The 15,860-nt window shown below is 46.3% G+C and overlaps 1 protein-coding gene across 2 annotated transcripts in view; it reads left to right on the plus strand.

Annotated features, from left to right (window-relative positions):
• Positions 1-11,929, plus strand: part of ano5a (anoctamin 5a) — a 190,768-nt gene extending 178,839 nt beyond the window's left edge. For both annotated transcript variants that reach the window (XM_078549527.1, XM_078549526.1), the window contains 6 exons: positions 1,126-1,223; positions 3,308-3,438; positions 4,948-5,153; positions 8,287-8,456; positions 9,305-9,410; positions 10,911-11,929. In XM_078549527.1, the coding sequence (XP_078405653.1) occupies positions 1,126-1,223; positions 3,308-3,438; positions 4,948-5,153; positions 8,287-8,456; positions 9,305-9,410; positions 10,911-11,135 (936 nt within the window). In that variant the 3' untranslated portion in view covers positions 11,136-11,929. The remainder of the gene's footprint in view (positions 1-1,125; positions 1,224-3,307; positions 3,439-4,947; positions 5,154-8,286; positions 8,457-9,304; positions 9,411-10,910) is intronic.
• Positions 11,930-15,860: the final 3,931 nt, after the last annotated feature.

The following is a 15,860-nucleotide window of genomic DNA, read 5'->3' on the forward strand; positions in this document are numbered from 1 at the left end:
CCATTTAGTTTTACTGCTATAATTTAACGGGCAGAATTTTGCCCTTGGTGGGCGGGGCTGCTGACAACGATCGGCACTGCGCTGCGATTTCCACCAATTAAGGCCCATCAGTGTGAAGTGCAAGTGGCAGTGCTGAGCGCTGTCTCTGTATGTGTGTGTGTGTGTGTGTCTGTGTGTGTGTGTTGGGGGGGCGAGCAGGCCAAGTGCGAATGGAGCTGCCTCAGGGAGATGAGATATAACAAAAAATAATAAAGAAAATAAAATGTACCAAAACATGCCCCCTCGTGTGACTCATGTTATTAATGAAAAATTAAAGTTTTTATTTGCTTCTGAAAAGCTCATCCCAGGATGAGGAACTCACCAAGACTCCTTCAACAGCACCTTCCAAACACACGGCCACTGCTATCTAGAAGGACAAGGGCAGCAGATAGATGGGAACACCATCACCTGGAAGTTCCCCTCCAAACCACTCACCACCCTGACTTGGAAATATATCGCTGTTCCTTCAGTTACAGGGTCAAAATCCGGGAACTCTGTCCCTAACAGCATTGTGGGTGTGCCTACACCACATGGGCTGCAACGGTTCAAGAAGGCAGCTCACCCACCACCTTCTCAAGGATAGCTAGGGATGGGTAATAAAAATGCTGGCCCAGCCAGTGAAGCCTACATCCCACTAATGAATTTTTTAATAACCCACCTGGGGATGAGGTTTCCAAAAAAATGCAAAGGCCGCTTGGCCTTTTTGCCTGCCCGTCAACCGTTAGGTAGGATGGGCAGCAAAACATTTAGCTTTATTGAACATTTAATGGCCTTAACAGGCCTTTTAATTGTTGGCGGGCACACCGTAGGCTCCGGCATGGGGCTGCCAACCGGACTATCGTGCGACTGCGCGTCGACGTCAGCACACTCGGCCGACATCATCGCGGGTCGTTTCACGCCGGAGCGGATCAGGTGCGCACCCGCCCACCAACCGAGCGAAAACCTCTGCCCATCGTTTCACCGATGTGGAGAGAGAGAGAGAGACGTTTCAAATTCACCTTTGAGCGTTTGTAGATGTAGGAGTGTTCACGGATTTAGTTTTATCTTCACTGCATTTTCGACTTCTCTCTGCCCCAATTCTCACAGTGTGACCCAGGCGGCTGTCTCATTGAACTGACTACCCAGCTTACCATTATTATGGCCGGCAAACAGATCTGGGGCAATATCCAGGAGTCGTTGCTGCCGTAAGTACATTTCTCAATCCCTGCTGCTTTCCATGTGCAGAACTGTGCTGGTAGACATGGCAGCTTTCATTGGCAAACTGTCCTGTCTGTACAACTGTTATCAACATGTCTTAGAATAATATTGTTAAGTAACTTATTTGGTAAATTTGTGGGCATGTCTGGATTAAGACTATAGAAGAGCCTAAATAGGAGCAGGAGTAAGCACTGCAGCCCCTCCACTTAACAATATTGTCGCTGACCTTCTATCTTGACTCCACCTGCCCCCCGCCTATATCCCTGGATTTCATTAGTTCTCAAAAGTCTATCAATCTCAGTCTTCAACATACTCACCGATCGAGCATTCACAGACCCCCTCGACTAGAGAATTCCAAAGACTCTCAACCCTCTGAATGATTTCATGAATTAAAAATCTGTAACTGATCGATCAGTGACAATGAGGGACATGACTACATACCTCAAGAAGGAGCTGAGGGAACCTTACCCCAAATGCAGTGATGGGCAGAAGATGACGAACTGGTCCATCAAGCTTCTGCCACACACCATGCTGGCTGGTGCATCGTGATTCAACCTTTCCCTCCCCATTATTTGTTTGCCCCCCTCACAGAATCACAGTGCAGAAGAGGCCCTTCGGCCCATCAAGTCTGCACTGACACGTGAGAAACACCTGACCTATCTACCTAATCCCATTTACCAGCACTTGGCCCATAGCCTTGAATGTTATGACGTGCCAAGTGCTCATCCAGGTACTTTTTAAAGGATGTGAGGCAACCCGCCTCCACCACCCTCCCAGGCAGCGCATTCCAGACCGTCACCACCCTCTGGGTAAAAATATTTTTCCTCACATCCCCCTAAACCTCCTGCCCCTCACCTTGAACTTATGGCCCCCTTGTGACTGACCCTTCAACTAAGGGGAACAGCTGCTCCCTGTCCACCCTGTCCATGCCCCTCATAATCTTGTCCACCTCGATCAGGTCGCCCCTCAGTCTTCTCTGCTCCAACGAAAACAACCCAAGTCTATCCAACCTCGCTTCATAACTTAAAATGTTTCATCCCAGGCAACATCCTGGTGAATCTCCTTTGCACCCCCACCCAGCCGATCCTAACCCACAGCCACATATTTCCCTGGGAGAGGTGCATCACCCAGAGTCAACAGCGGAAAAATACACTGCAAAAACTCCCCCCTGACTCCCCCCCACCCCGACTCAGGTGCCTAGAAACCAGTCCGGGATGTCACATGAACTTGCCACGCGATATGATCTCTGCCCCAGTCAAGAGCTGCTCAGTTCCCTCTTGTAGGTACACAGACAATAATCACGCCAGCTGAATGTGTGTTCCAAAGGCTCACTACTCTCTTGGGGTGGGGGGGAAAAAAGACCTGCCTAACATCCAGTCTATTCCTGCTCTAACACAGTTTAAACTCACTTTCCCCACCGGTCCTCCAAACACACTCTGTGGAGGAGGGAAGAAAATGAATCAAAGTAACAGGGCGGCGAGAAGCTCTCTCACCTCAGCTCTGCACCCTGCAGCTCGAGTCTGACCAATCTGCATTCACCTGTCTCTTACATTCTGGAGCACTGATCCGACTCAGTATGAGTTTTGATCATATAATGAGCAAACCCGAGACTCTGATCGTGCGGGTGACTATGCGAACGACCCTCTGCGACCTTCAGAGCCGGGACCAGGTGCTTCGGCTCTTTGATGTCACCTGATTATCCCGTGCGGCTGCTTGACCATTATTCCAGGGGCGAACGTCCTGACTGTGGGGCAGGGTGCTTCCCTGAGACGGCCAGAACAGGTAAACACAGAGATAAAAACAAAAAAAACTGCGGATGCTGGAAATCCAAAACAAAAACAGAAACAGAAATACCTGGAAAAACTCAGCAGGTCTGGCAGCATCGGCGGAGAAGAGCACAGTTGACGTTTTGAGTCCTCGTGACCCTTCAACAGAACTAAGTAAAAAATAGGAAACGATGCTGCCAGACCTGCTGAGCTTTTCCAGGTGTTTCTGTTTTTGTTTCGGAACAGGTAAACCCTCAGCACCAGCCACAAGGGCCTTTCATCTCTTTTTCCTGCTGTTTCTGCAGCTGGGTGAAAAACTGGTGGGTGAGTCGGAATGCCAGGCACCACCCGGAGAAGCTGTATTCTCGCTGGGAACAGGACCATGACTTGCAGGATATGGGTCAGTTTGGCCTCTTCTATGAATACCTGGAAATGGGTGAGTGAAGCAACTGATCAGTATCATCTTTATCAAGTCAACACCAAGGGAGGAGACACTCCCGACGTTGGACTGATTTGTAGCTTCCTGGGACCGTCGATGAATTTCAGCCCCAGCCGCCAAAAGCCTTCCTTTCACAAGGCGACGATATCCGATTCCACAGAGATCAAAGCAAAGAACTGCGGACGCTGGAAATCCAAAACAAAAACAGGAACAGAAATACCTGGAAAAACTCAGCAGGTCTGGCAGCATGGGCGGAGAGGAACACAGTTGACGTTTCGAGTCCTCATGACCCTTCAACAGAACCGTTCTTGAAGGGTCATGAGGACTCGAAACGTCAACTGTGCTCCTCTCCGCCCATGCTGCCAGACCTGCTGAGTTTTTCCAGGTATTTCTGTTTCTGTTTTTGTTTTGAATATCCGATTCCACGTGAGGTCAGCTTCCGAATTTCAACAAAACGGTTTTGTGGTTTTTTTTTTTGACATTCTTGAATCTCCCTGCACCTCCCTATTCCGAAGCTTTTTCCAATGCTGCTTTTTTTTTTTTATAGCTGGCATTGGAATGCATCCAGAAAGACTCCTGCTCAATTATCACCTCCTTCCTGCCTCCCTCTGCAGATCTGCTCGCTTTCCATTCGCACCCCACTCCCCCCATCTCCCGATGAATGGGGAATGTATTGCAGAGAAGCAATATCCTGACCTGCACCTCGGAGTCCTGTAGTTTGGCAGTTTCCAGCTGCTGATGTGCCAACTCACCACCATTTCAAACTCAAGATTAGATGTTATGAAATAACAGTGTTCGGCCGAAGAATCTGAAATACTAGGATCTCCGCAGTTCAGTTTGCTTTGTTCTCCGTTTTTGCATTGCATCCTCTAAGCAGGAAACTTATTACAAGCATGTTTTCAAATGTAACTGGGATTTCCCATGTAAACCATCTTCAAATCTAGTCAGTGGTTTACTTCGCTGCCTTTGTGGTAACAGTTTGTGTGCTTTCTTACTCATGACACTCAAGGTAAAAGTGGAAAGAAATGGAATATATGGAAAGATGTTAAGATAAAAAAGGTGTGAGACCAGAAAATGGGAGGCTGGATTGATTTGAAAAAGAAACCTGATAGAAAACGGTAAAGAAAAATTAAAATTGGACAATAAGAAGGAGGAAATAAAGTATAATATCCCAAAGTGAATATTTGACATTAGAATTTATTTGGGCTTGGCAGCCATTTGGTTGGCTCTAATTTTATAAAAAAATAAATTAAAATCCTAATTTGATAGCACTCCTCCTTCTGGTTTATACTCACTCTCATTTTAATCATTTGTTCGGCACATCATGTAAATGGCGCAAGTTTCTGGTTCCCCATATTTCTCCGCAACTCTGGCTTCAGAGTTAGAAGCCATCTTTCCTTTGTGTAGTAAGCGGTTTGAAGGTGAGTCGCAATTTGGAAGCGATGGAGGGCGTGGACGGAGAAGGGAAAAGAGTTTCAGTCCTGTTATCTGCTGTCTAAATTGCAGTCATCCAGTTTGGATTCGTCACTCTCTTCGTCGCCTCGTTTCCTCTGGCACCTGTTCTTGCTCTGCTGAACAACATTATTGAGGTCCGCGTGGATGCCTGGAAGTTTATCACACAGTTCAGGAGACCCATGGGAGCGAAGGCCCACAGTATAGGAATATGGCAACAGATTCTGAATGGTGTGGCCATCTTTTCTGTGGTTACGAATGTAAGTATAGATCCAAAGTGTAGTACCATGAATTCTTAATGCAACATCAGTGGTAGCGTCTATTATAAAGGATGTGATAACAGGACACTTAGAAAATATCAACGGGCAAGACAAAGCCAACATGGATTTCTGAAAGGGAAATCATGTTTGACAAACCTACTGGAGTTTTTTTTGAGGATGTAACTAGCAGAATTGATAAGGGAGAACCAGTGGATGTGGTGCATTTGAATTTTCAGAAAGCTTTTGATAAAGTCCTACATAAGAGGTTAGTGTGCAAAATTAAAGCACATGGGATTGAGGGTAATATATTGGCATGGATTGAGAATTGGTTAGCAGACGGGAAACAGAGTAGGAATAAATGTTTTCTTTTTTCGGAATGTCAGGCGGTGACTAGTGGGGTACCGCAGGGATCAGTGCTTGGGCCCCAGCTATTCACAATATATATCAATGATTTGGATGAGGGAACCAAACGTAATATTTTCATAACAAAAACAGAATTACCTGGAAAAACTCAGCAGGTCTGGCAGCATCGGCGGAGAAGAAAAGAGTTGACGTTTCGAGTCCTCATGACCCTTCAACAGAACCGAGTAATATTAGGAGAGGGGTGAAATATAAGCTGGTTTAAGGTCGGGGGGGTGGGGGGAGAGAAGTTGGGGGGGGGGCGGGGTGTGGTTGTAGGGACAAGCAAGCAGTGATAGGAGCAGATAATCAAAAGATGTCACAGACAAAAGAACAAAGAGGTGTTGAAGGTGGTGATATTATCTAAACGAATGTGCTAATTAAGAATGGATGGCAGGACACACAAGGTACAGCTCTAGTGGGGGTGGGGTGGAAAGACTAACAGGGCATAAAAGGTATAGATTTAAAAATAATGGAAATAGGTGGGAAGAGAAAAATCTATATAAATTATTGGAAAAAGCAAAAGGAAGGGGGAAGAAACGGAAAGGGGGTGGGGATGGAGGAGGGAGTTCAAGATCTAAAGTTGTTGAATTCAATATTCAATCCGGAAGGCTGTAAAGTGCCTAGTCGGAAGATGAGGTGCTGTTCCTCCAGTTTGCGTTGGGCTTCACTGGAACAACGCAGCAAGCCAAGGACAGACATGTGGGCAAGAGAGCAGGGTGGAGTGTTAAAATGGCAAGCGACAGGGAGGTTTGGGTCTTTCTTGTGGACAGACCGCAGGTGTTCTGCAAAGCGGTCGCCCAGTTTGCGTTTGGTCTCTCCAATGTAGAGGAGACCGCATTGGGAGCAACGAATGCAGTAGACTAAGTTAGGGGAAATGCAAGTGAAATGCTGCTTCACTTGAAAGGAGTGTTTGGGCCCTTGGACGGTAAGGAGAGAGGAAGTGAAGGGGCAGGTGTTGCATCTTTTGCGTGGGCATGGGGAGGTGCCATAGGTGGGGGTTGAGGAGTAGGGGGTGATGGAGGAGTGGACCAGGGTGTCACGGAGGGAACGATCCCTACGGAATGCCGCTGGAGGGGGTGAAGGGAAGATGTGTTTGGTGGTGGCATCATGCTGGAGTTGGCGGAAATGGCGGAGGATGATCCTTTGAATGCGGAGGCTGGTGGGGTGATAAGTGAGGACAAGGGGGACCCTATCATGTTTCTGGGAGGGAGAAGAAGGCGTGAGGGCTATTTCCATGTTTGCTGACAACACAAAACTAGGTGGGATTGTGAGTGGTGAGGAGGATGTTAAGAGGCTTCAAGGCAATTTAGGCAAGTTGAGTGAGTGGGCAAATACATGGCAGACTGATTCCTGGGATGGCGGGATTGTTGAATGAGGAGATTGGGCCGACTAGGCCTGTATTGACTGAAATTTAGGAGAACGAGGGGATTTCATTGAAACAAATAAATTTTGACAAGGATGGACAGACTGGATGCAGGGATCATATTTCCTCTGGCTGGAGAGTCTAAAAGAAAGGGTCACAATCTCAGCATACGGGGTAGGCCATTTAGGATTGAGATGAGGGGAAACTTCTTCACTCAGAGGGTGGTGAACCTGTGGGATTCTCTACCACAGAAGGCTGTGGAGACCAAGTCACTGAATATATTTAAGAAGGAAATAGATAGATTTCTATACTCTAAAGGCATCAAGGGGTATGGGGAGAGAGCGGGAGTAAAGTGTTGAGATAGAAGATCAGCCATGATTATATTGACTGGTGGAGCAGGCTCGAAGGGCCGAATGACCTGCTTCTATTTTTCTATGTTTCTATGTTTCTAACATATTCCTGGAAGAGTAGATTTTCAAGATCCTCACTCAGGCCAAGTAACATGGCCCACCCTGAATCCAGACCAGAAAACTGTGGGCTGGGTACTTCCTCATGGGTGAGGATTTGGGAGTTACCCTTTTGTAAATATCAGACCGTTGGTGTCAAGTAGACCTCTACAAACACATATTAGTACAGGACTTAGACCAGCATCCTGGCACACAAGGACATAAGAAGTAGGAGCAGGAACAGGCTAAAAGGCCCCTTGAGCCTGCTCCACCATTCAATAAGATTACAGTTGATGTTCTACCTTAGCTCCACTTTCGCGCCCTATTCACATATGAACAATGTCGGACATAAAGAGAAAACACTGCTCCATCCAGCCTGTCCTGCACAACTGTAACACCTGGTGCACAACAGTATATACACTCCCCAGCCCATCTAAAACCATGCAATCTCCTGGGAGAGGGTGAGCAACCATATAAATGATCAAAGGAAACTGGACAATTTTCCTAAAATTTATTTAAGAAACCTTCCAGAAGACTGACGTCTCTTCATAAGTGGATGCTCGGAAAAGGGTGGATTTCAACTATTTTTTATATTGTAGAATAATTTAAAGAGATCTTTTTTCTCTTTGAACTAAGTTACATTTTGGAACCGTTATGTGAAATCATTGAGGCACAAGAGAATGATTAGTGTTCAAAGTTATAAGATCCTAAGACGTAGGAGCAGAAGTAGGCCATTCGGCCCATCGAGTCTGCTCCGCCATTCACTGGGATCATGGCTGATCTGAAAATCCTCAACTCCACTTTCCTGCCTTCTCCCCATAAAGTTCTCGATATCTGTATAAGCGCGCTGCAATTTATTTATGAAGAAAAATGGAGCTACTTTGTCCGACAACAAATGACTTCTCCTTTCAAATCCTTTTAGGCTTTCATTGTGGCCTTTACCTCAGATATGATCCCCCGTTTAGTTTATAAATACGCATATTCTACAAATGACCAACTACCAATGAAAGGCTATATAAACAACAGTCTCTCAATCGGCAGTGTTCCATTTTTAAAACCTGGGACATCAGAAGAAGAAATCACGACTTGCAGGTAAGAATTTAACAAACACCTTTACGTTTCTTTTCCAGGTAAACAGATCACCAGTGGTACATAAATTATAAACATATTTTTAAATGATATAAGATAACTTTGATTCTTTTGCACATTAACTGCCCAACTGACACAGCTAAAGACAAAGCTCAGATACTTTGCATGTTGGGCACTGGTAGTAGTTGGCAGGACAGAAGGACTGGGAGGAATTGTGCTGGGCTGACTGTGGACAACGTAGAGTTTCCAGTTAATGAAAGCATGTTCCAACCACCCTAAAGCAACAAGCAGATGACTGACTCCGCACAGGAGTTTCTGGAGACAAGAGGTAGAGCTTTAGGTGTAGATAAAGTCCACACGTGAATGTGACAGGCAGGCGAAGTGGTGTGTAATTGATTTATAGACAGGTAGTCTAATGAACACTTATTCGATTGAGGCAACACAGATGCAGCCACAGCATCTCTTGCATTCCTGGTATAAGCAGGGAGGTCGACCTGAAGCATTCTTATTCGTTACAACAGTTACAATCATCTATATCTACTTGGTAGATAGCAAACTTCATCTTGGGAAGTATTTAACAGTCCCATGAAGACCTTTATTGATAAGACAGGCAGTCAACAGAGTGAAAAATCAGCTAAAATGTCAGGCCCCACGTACCAAACCCTGCAGCAAAACCTCCCGACTTGCAAACGAGAGCATCTTTCTTATAGTCAGAGTGGCTTGGATTTTAATACTTCGACTTTTATTCCCTCGTTAAGAAGTTTTTAAAGACGCCATAAATTATAACAATCTGAATTACATTTTCTACTTTACATGAATGTTTACCATCAGATTCCTTTTGAATTTTGCAGGTATAAGGACTATCGTTACCCATTGGGACACAGATTAGAATACCAGCACACCATGCAGTTCTGGCACATTTTGGCTGCGAAAATGGCATTCATTATCATCTTAGAGGTATCACTAAAACCTGCTCCTATTCTTTAATCTCTGATTCTGAAATGCAAGTGACCGGAAAAATGTGTCCTCAAAGTCTGTTCAACACTTGAAAGCGATAGGCTTGTGTTTTCTAATTTGGAGGGAATTTGACTCATTACAGCTTGTTAATGGTAATTTGTATTCCCACTGGGTTGCCTTCATTGGGATGGGTGATATTAACTTTCAGCGCGTAACCTGACTAACCAGCTCTGAGAGGGTCAATTGGTGATATTGGTCACCTGTACTCAGGCAATGATATTGAGTGTCCACCAACACTTCCAGTGGGGCATTCCAAGCAGTGGAGCTGGAACCTGGCAAACTGGAGGAAGAGGTTTCCCATCCACAGTCCATTTACCCAGAACGATAAAACAGTAAAAACTGGGAAACAAGAATACTGGTCCGAACTGGTCTTGTATACTTTAAAACGGAGCACCAGTAAAAACTGGGAAATAAGAGTACTGGTCCGAACTATATTTTCTTTCTGGGTAGGATCGAGTGTTAAGGCTGCTGAAGGTCCGTTCTGTTGCTCACCTTTTTAATATAAGGCCAACTGCCGCAAGCTGGGCCATCCACACGCTGCTGTGTCCCATTCTGTGCAGGCAAGGAGGCAATGGAGTCCGTTGTGGTACCAATCGAAGTATGTCCGATCCCAGTGGGTTCTGTTGGAGTTGCCAACATGCCTTATTTTCTTCAGCACAAAATTCAGCGCTTTGCAAAGCGCACACAACGGCCTGTAAATCCCATTCTGCAACCCTGCTGTCCTCTGGATAATCTGTGCAGTCCCTTCGTTAAATTGGGGCTAAGACATATTGAGCACCTTCAACCTGGTCTGTTAGTGAAAGTGCCCTCCAGCTAAATGGGCTGCAGTGTAAACCACTCCTGACAGGGTGGAATAAGTGAAGAATTCCTTTTTGATCGACATGTACATCTTGATGTCAACACTATAGAAAGAAAGGAATTCGTTTCATTTTATATAGCGCATTTCACATCGGGTCATCCAAAAGTGCTTCACGGGCACTAAACAGTTGGAGATGCTACCTGTAACTGAGGTCGCTTCTACCCTCTTGGGTGGAGGCAAAAGATTGGATGGCACTATTGGAAGAAAAGCAATGAAATGGGGCGCCCCTGGTTCCCTGACCAACATTTATCCGGATCATAATTTCAAAATGCCCAGATTATCAGGTCATTTCTGGGATCTTCCTGTCCGCACATTGGCTACGTAATTTCCCAGGGTACTGAAAGTCAACTTATAAATGAAACTTCTTCCTTATTTCTTTCTCAATATTTTGTGTTTCCCAGGAGACTAATTACTAATGTCTAGGTTCAACCAGATAACGTTAGGTATTACAGAATTCAGAAACTTTATACCCCTGAGCCCCCAGATTAAACATCATGCTATCAGGCTTCTGCCATGTTTTTCCAATGTTATCTGTTCTACTTTGTAATGTGATAATGGATCTTTTTGCTGTTCAACTCCAGCATGTTGTCTTCCTGGTGAAGTTTGCAATCGCCGCACTGATTCCGGACGTTCCAAGTGAGGTGAAGGCTCGGATAAAACGGGAGAAATATTTAACGCAGAAGATCCTACACGAGTACGAACTCAACAAACTCAAAGAGATGCTTGTTGGCACAGGGAGCTGTGCTGCAAATAAGGAGGTCTCGGTGCAGGCAGAGAAGATGGAGCTGCTGAAGGAGGAGTTATAGTCCACACAGTGGCAGGTTTAAAATGTGCCAAGAAAGGACTTACTTGTTTGTTTCTGAAAGACAATTGTTTTGTTTCTTTAATGAGGAACAAGCCTGCCATGACGGCATGGGATTTGGCGCCAGCAATCATGATGTTGCTGCCACTAATTCAGATAATACGTCCTACTATAGACTCAATGAGCTGCTGCTTTCAGTGCGACCACGTCAAAGTAGTTTTCTAATCTGGAAATGAATGTTTTCTGCTGTTTTCCTAACTTGCCATCCCATGGAGTAAGGAAAATTTCTATTGCTGTCAAGGAGAACCTGACTGTTAAACCTTCCAAAATGTAGCCACACTAGTTGTGATGAAGAGCTCTCATATAGGATCAGGAAGAAGGATGTCAACATGTTAGTTAAAAATATATTTTAAACCTATCACCCTGTCTAATCTAGAATGCGAAGCAATGCATTCCTCTGATTGGATACAATATCTTTCCATTTCTTGGTTTCACTCCTTTAGCCATAGACTCAACCCTCTTTCCTTTATTCCTTCTCAGTCTCTTGACTTTTCTCGCCCACCTTTCTGTCTCTTTTGTATTTCTTGCCTTGTCCCTTGTCCAAATTCTGCACAAATTCACCAGCCCGGCCACACCGCCTGTAGCTTGTGATACTGTAGAAAAAAAATTAAACCAAACTTGCGCAGTGGAGAAGGATTATGTCCCCCAGACCCAGAGTGGAAACTACTGGTAGATGCACAAATGTAACTACTGATCTCTCATTAACCATTTCGATGTATTTTCTGGGGCGATGACTGCAAAAAAAAAAGCCCTTTGTGCATCAAAGATACAGCTCCTCTCGATTCTTGCAATCTTTTTGCACACGCTGGATACAAAAGCCATCAGTTTCTTGAAAAACCTCTACGGCTAGAGCTAAACACTATACATCTCTTTATTAAGAACATAAGAAATAGGAACAGGAGTAGACTATTCAGCCCCTTGAGCCTTCTCCGCCATTCACTAAGACCATGGCTATTCTTAACCAAGACTTCAGCATTGGACCATGTACTCATTTCAGCTGACCAGTAAGGAAACGTACCATTTGTTTAACATCAAAATGTGCTCTTGGAAGTTGCAGTAAGACCTCCAGCAGTTTTAAACATGTGGGTGTTTAAAGTGTAGAGTGAGTACTCAGTGTTCTAATCACAGATGCCCCTGATCTGTAGCATGGGGCAGGATTTTACATTCCCCTGCCGGTGGGTTTGTAGGGTGGGGGGAGTGACCATAACATTTCTCGGATGGCCGTCCCAGTGGATTCCCGCCGTCCCCAACCGCTCCATAATTTTTGGACAGGTGAGGCCTTGACCAGCCAGCCCACCCTTGCATCAGTTGAGGCCCCTAAGTGCCAATTATTGACCACTTAAGATCCATTTCCCACCCAGCCTCAATTTTCAGGCTGGCGGAAGGAGTTCAGTAGCAGTGGAAAAGCCTGAAAATTAACCGTGTTCTGGCCATGGGAAGGAAGTATGGAGAAAGGTGTCTCCATCAGCAGCCCCCTTGTAACATCGGGCACCCCTTCAAAAAGTCTGATTCCTTCAGGGGGTCTCTTTCCCACCCCAACCCGACCTCTCTACCAACACCCCCCACCCCCATCTGCAGGCTCAAGGCTTCATCTCCCCTCCCTGCCCTGAGACCCCCACACTTACCTGGCTCTGGGCTCTCATGGCTTAGACTCTGGCAACTGCTTGCAGTCCCACTCCTGTCCACTTGCAGCTTCCGGCGCTGCAGGGACTACAGAGCTGCTGGCCAATCAGATTGGCTTGGCAGCTCTCTGAGGTGGGGCTTCCTCCTGGGTGAGGGACAGAGGTCCCTTGCCTTGAGCCAATTAACGCTTGTTGGAGTGTGAAATCGCTGCGGAGCGGGGATGTATTCTCCGCTGATTTTTCAGATGGCGGGAAGGCAAACCTCGCCCATCCCAAAAATCCTGGCCATGGCTTGAGGTCCATTGAGGTTTAGAGACTGGCCTGATATTGCGCTATTCTCCCCTCTACCCGTGCCCCATCACTGTTCCACATTAAACCTAAAGATGCGGAGAGAGAGCCTCCATCAGTGATGTCACTGAAGCAACTCATGGAGGCAGTAGGTCACCCACCTGGAGACTGGCCAAGTAGCCTACGAGAATTCTTCTAGTACGGCAAAAATATTTCTGGTTTACAGTATTCTGCAGATGGAAAGAGTGCTTTGAACAAGAACAGGCCCACTAGGTAGCGGAGTTGTGAGGGGGTGATGGGGGAATGCAAGATTATGGAACAGGGGACCAGCTCCTTTTGTTGCTACTAGTGAATGGGCCTCTTGCGTTAAATATAGGATCAAATTTCTGACCGCAGTAGCTGGGAGTAGTTTTAATGGACGGAAAATGGCTGGGTGCAAACAGTATCCTGAGGAGGTGAGACTGTACTCCAGGAGCATACATTAATACAGTCACATTTCTAGTTTCCTCCATGACTCACACAAAGGCTTAGTGGGAAGTATGTTTGTTTAGTTCCAGATTTAATTTTTTTTTTAAATTCCAATGCATATAACCTTTTACAAAAAAGCAAACTGACGTCGGGTCATTGCTATACATATATTCTATTTAAAAGAAAATATATAGTTATAATTTTAAGACCTTTAGCTTGTAGTGAAGACAGTATTAGTGGAAAATGCCTGTTACAGGCACCTAGAGTCCCAGACTTAAAAGGCAAACACAGCCACTTGCTAAACAATCCAGGCTGGGAGTTTACGGTGAGGAGGACTGGGCGTGGGGAGGTGGAATGGGCCTCTGCAGTGGGGCAGAAAGTCTAGCATCACTGTGAGGCCCTTGCGATCAGTGGGTTGATTTCCCATTGAGGGCCATTCAGAGGAGCTGTGCCAAGGAGTTATGTCAAAATTAAGGCAGAGGCCAGAAGTGACCAGCTGCAACTTGTGGTTCATGACTTCCTCAAAGCAGCTGGTTAAGGTACTCGGTTTTTTAGCCCATCCACCAAACTCTTGATGGGGGTTGTCCCAGGCATCAAGTGCTCTGACAGGACAAGTGGCAGGAACTAGAGCCGGGGACATTTATGGCATAATTCACGCGGGGGACACATTTTTTGGCAAAATAGTTGGGGGTGGGGGGCTGTCAAAGAGTGGATAGTGTCCTCCAGCAAGTGTGTGCCCACACTGCGCCCATATTCACTGCAAAATTCACAGATACTGCGGGGAAAATTCAGTCTGGCCTCTTTTGCAATAACCATCTTACCATCACAAATGAGCAATAAAAATGACACACGCCTCTCGTTCGAACAAATATTTGGTTTGTTCTAGTACAGGCCTGGATGCCAATTAGACCTCAGATATAAGGTCTGAGAATAGTTGATCAAAGTCTTTTCCACCACATCTTTGCTATTGTCCACTCTGCATTTGCCACCCACATTCACCCTCTAATATAGTGTCTTTTTTTTTTGCTGAGTTTTGAAATTGCCAGGCCCAAAGGGTCAGTGAAGGTTGCCTTAAAACCTGCCCCCAATTGGCTGCTCAACTGATGGGCTTGGATGCCTCTCTTTACCATTCCGGCCTGGGAAACAAAAACAGCTGAAGCTTTATTGTAGCAGAAACTTGAACCTCACTCTGCTGTGTATCGTCTGTCCCAGGTCTTTCTTCCTTTTTACTGATGGCTGTTTGAAAGTGATTCTAGCACCAGTTCGGTCTCGCCACTGAGAATTTATTGACCTGAATATTTCGGATGGCGGAGTTTCCCCTTCCCACCTTCCGAAGAGCCCCGCCCACTCCGAGCGCCCTGCAGCCATTTCACGCTCGAATGAGCGTTAGGTGGCTGCGGGCAGGACTGGGACTCCCACCCCTCCCTCAGGTGGAAGTCCTGCCTTGGACAGCTGCTCTCTAGTCTCTGCAGCGACAGGAGCTGCAGTGGACAGAAGAGGAAGTGCTTCAAGGTGCTGGGGGCCTAAGTCCCGGGACTGGCCAGCAAGGCAAGTTTGGGGACCCCAGGGCAGGAAAGGTAGGGAAGAGCTGGTGGGTTGGGTGAAGGGGGGTGGGGGGGTGGGGGGGGGGCGGTGGGGGTGGGGAAAGGGTGGAGAGTGGGTATTTGAGGTTCCGGGGGAGAGGCCACGGAGGAGGGAGGTCCAGCGGTCACCAGACCCTTGTGAGGGGGGGGGAGCTGCCCAAAGTCAGAAGGGGGTTTCTGATTGGAGTGCCCCACCCCTTCCCCTCCCATCCCCCGTCCACTTCCTGCCCGAAATCCAAGCCCGTTCATTTTCGGGTTACCCCCATGCCAGGTAAATCCTTCCGCCAGCGTAAAAATTCACGCTGCGAGGTCAGGGTGGGCGGGAACCCAGGAGGTACCCGTTCCTCCAATTTCATGCCCACCCCCCCCACCTAAAAACCCGCTGACGCGGGAGCGTGAAATTCAGGCCATTGATTTCACTGCTTCCGTCTACTGGCATAACTTTGTTTTCATAACGACTAGAGCATTGTTTTAGTTATTTTTATAAACTGTTGCAATAGCCTAAGAGGCCTTAATATATGAAAGAAAACCATTAGCTCACATTATAGAGTAGGAACATGGGACTGTGAAAAAGGACTGAAAATTGGCCTCGCAATTAAAGCTGTGGTTAATCTTGTTCAAGTTGCAAATGAAGGTTACGTTCTAGACATCAGACAGGGGTCTGTGCTGGTAGCATAATTGCACTGGAAGATACCCCATGAATTACAG

Source organism: Cetorhinus maximus, chromosome 9 (genome assembly GCF_964194155.1).
Source record: "Cetorhinus maximus chromosome 9, sCetMax3.hap1.1, whole genome shotgun sequence".
Classification (NCBI taxonomy): Eukaryota; Metazoa; Chordata; class Chondrichthyes; order Lamniformes; family Cetorhinidae; genus Cetorhinus; species Cetorhinus maximus.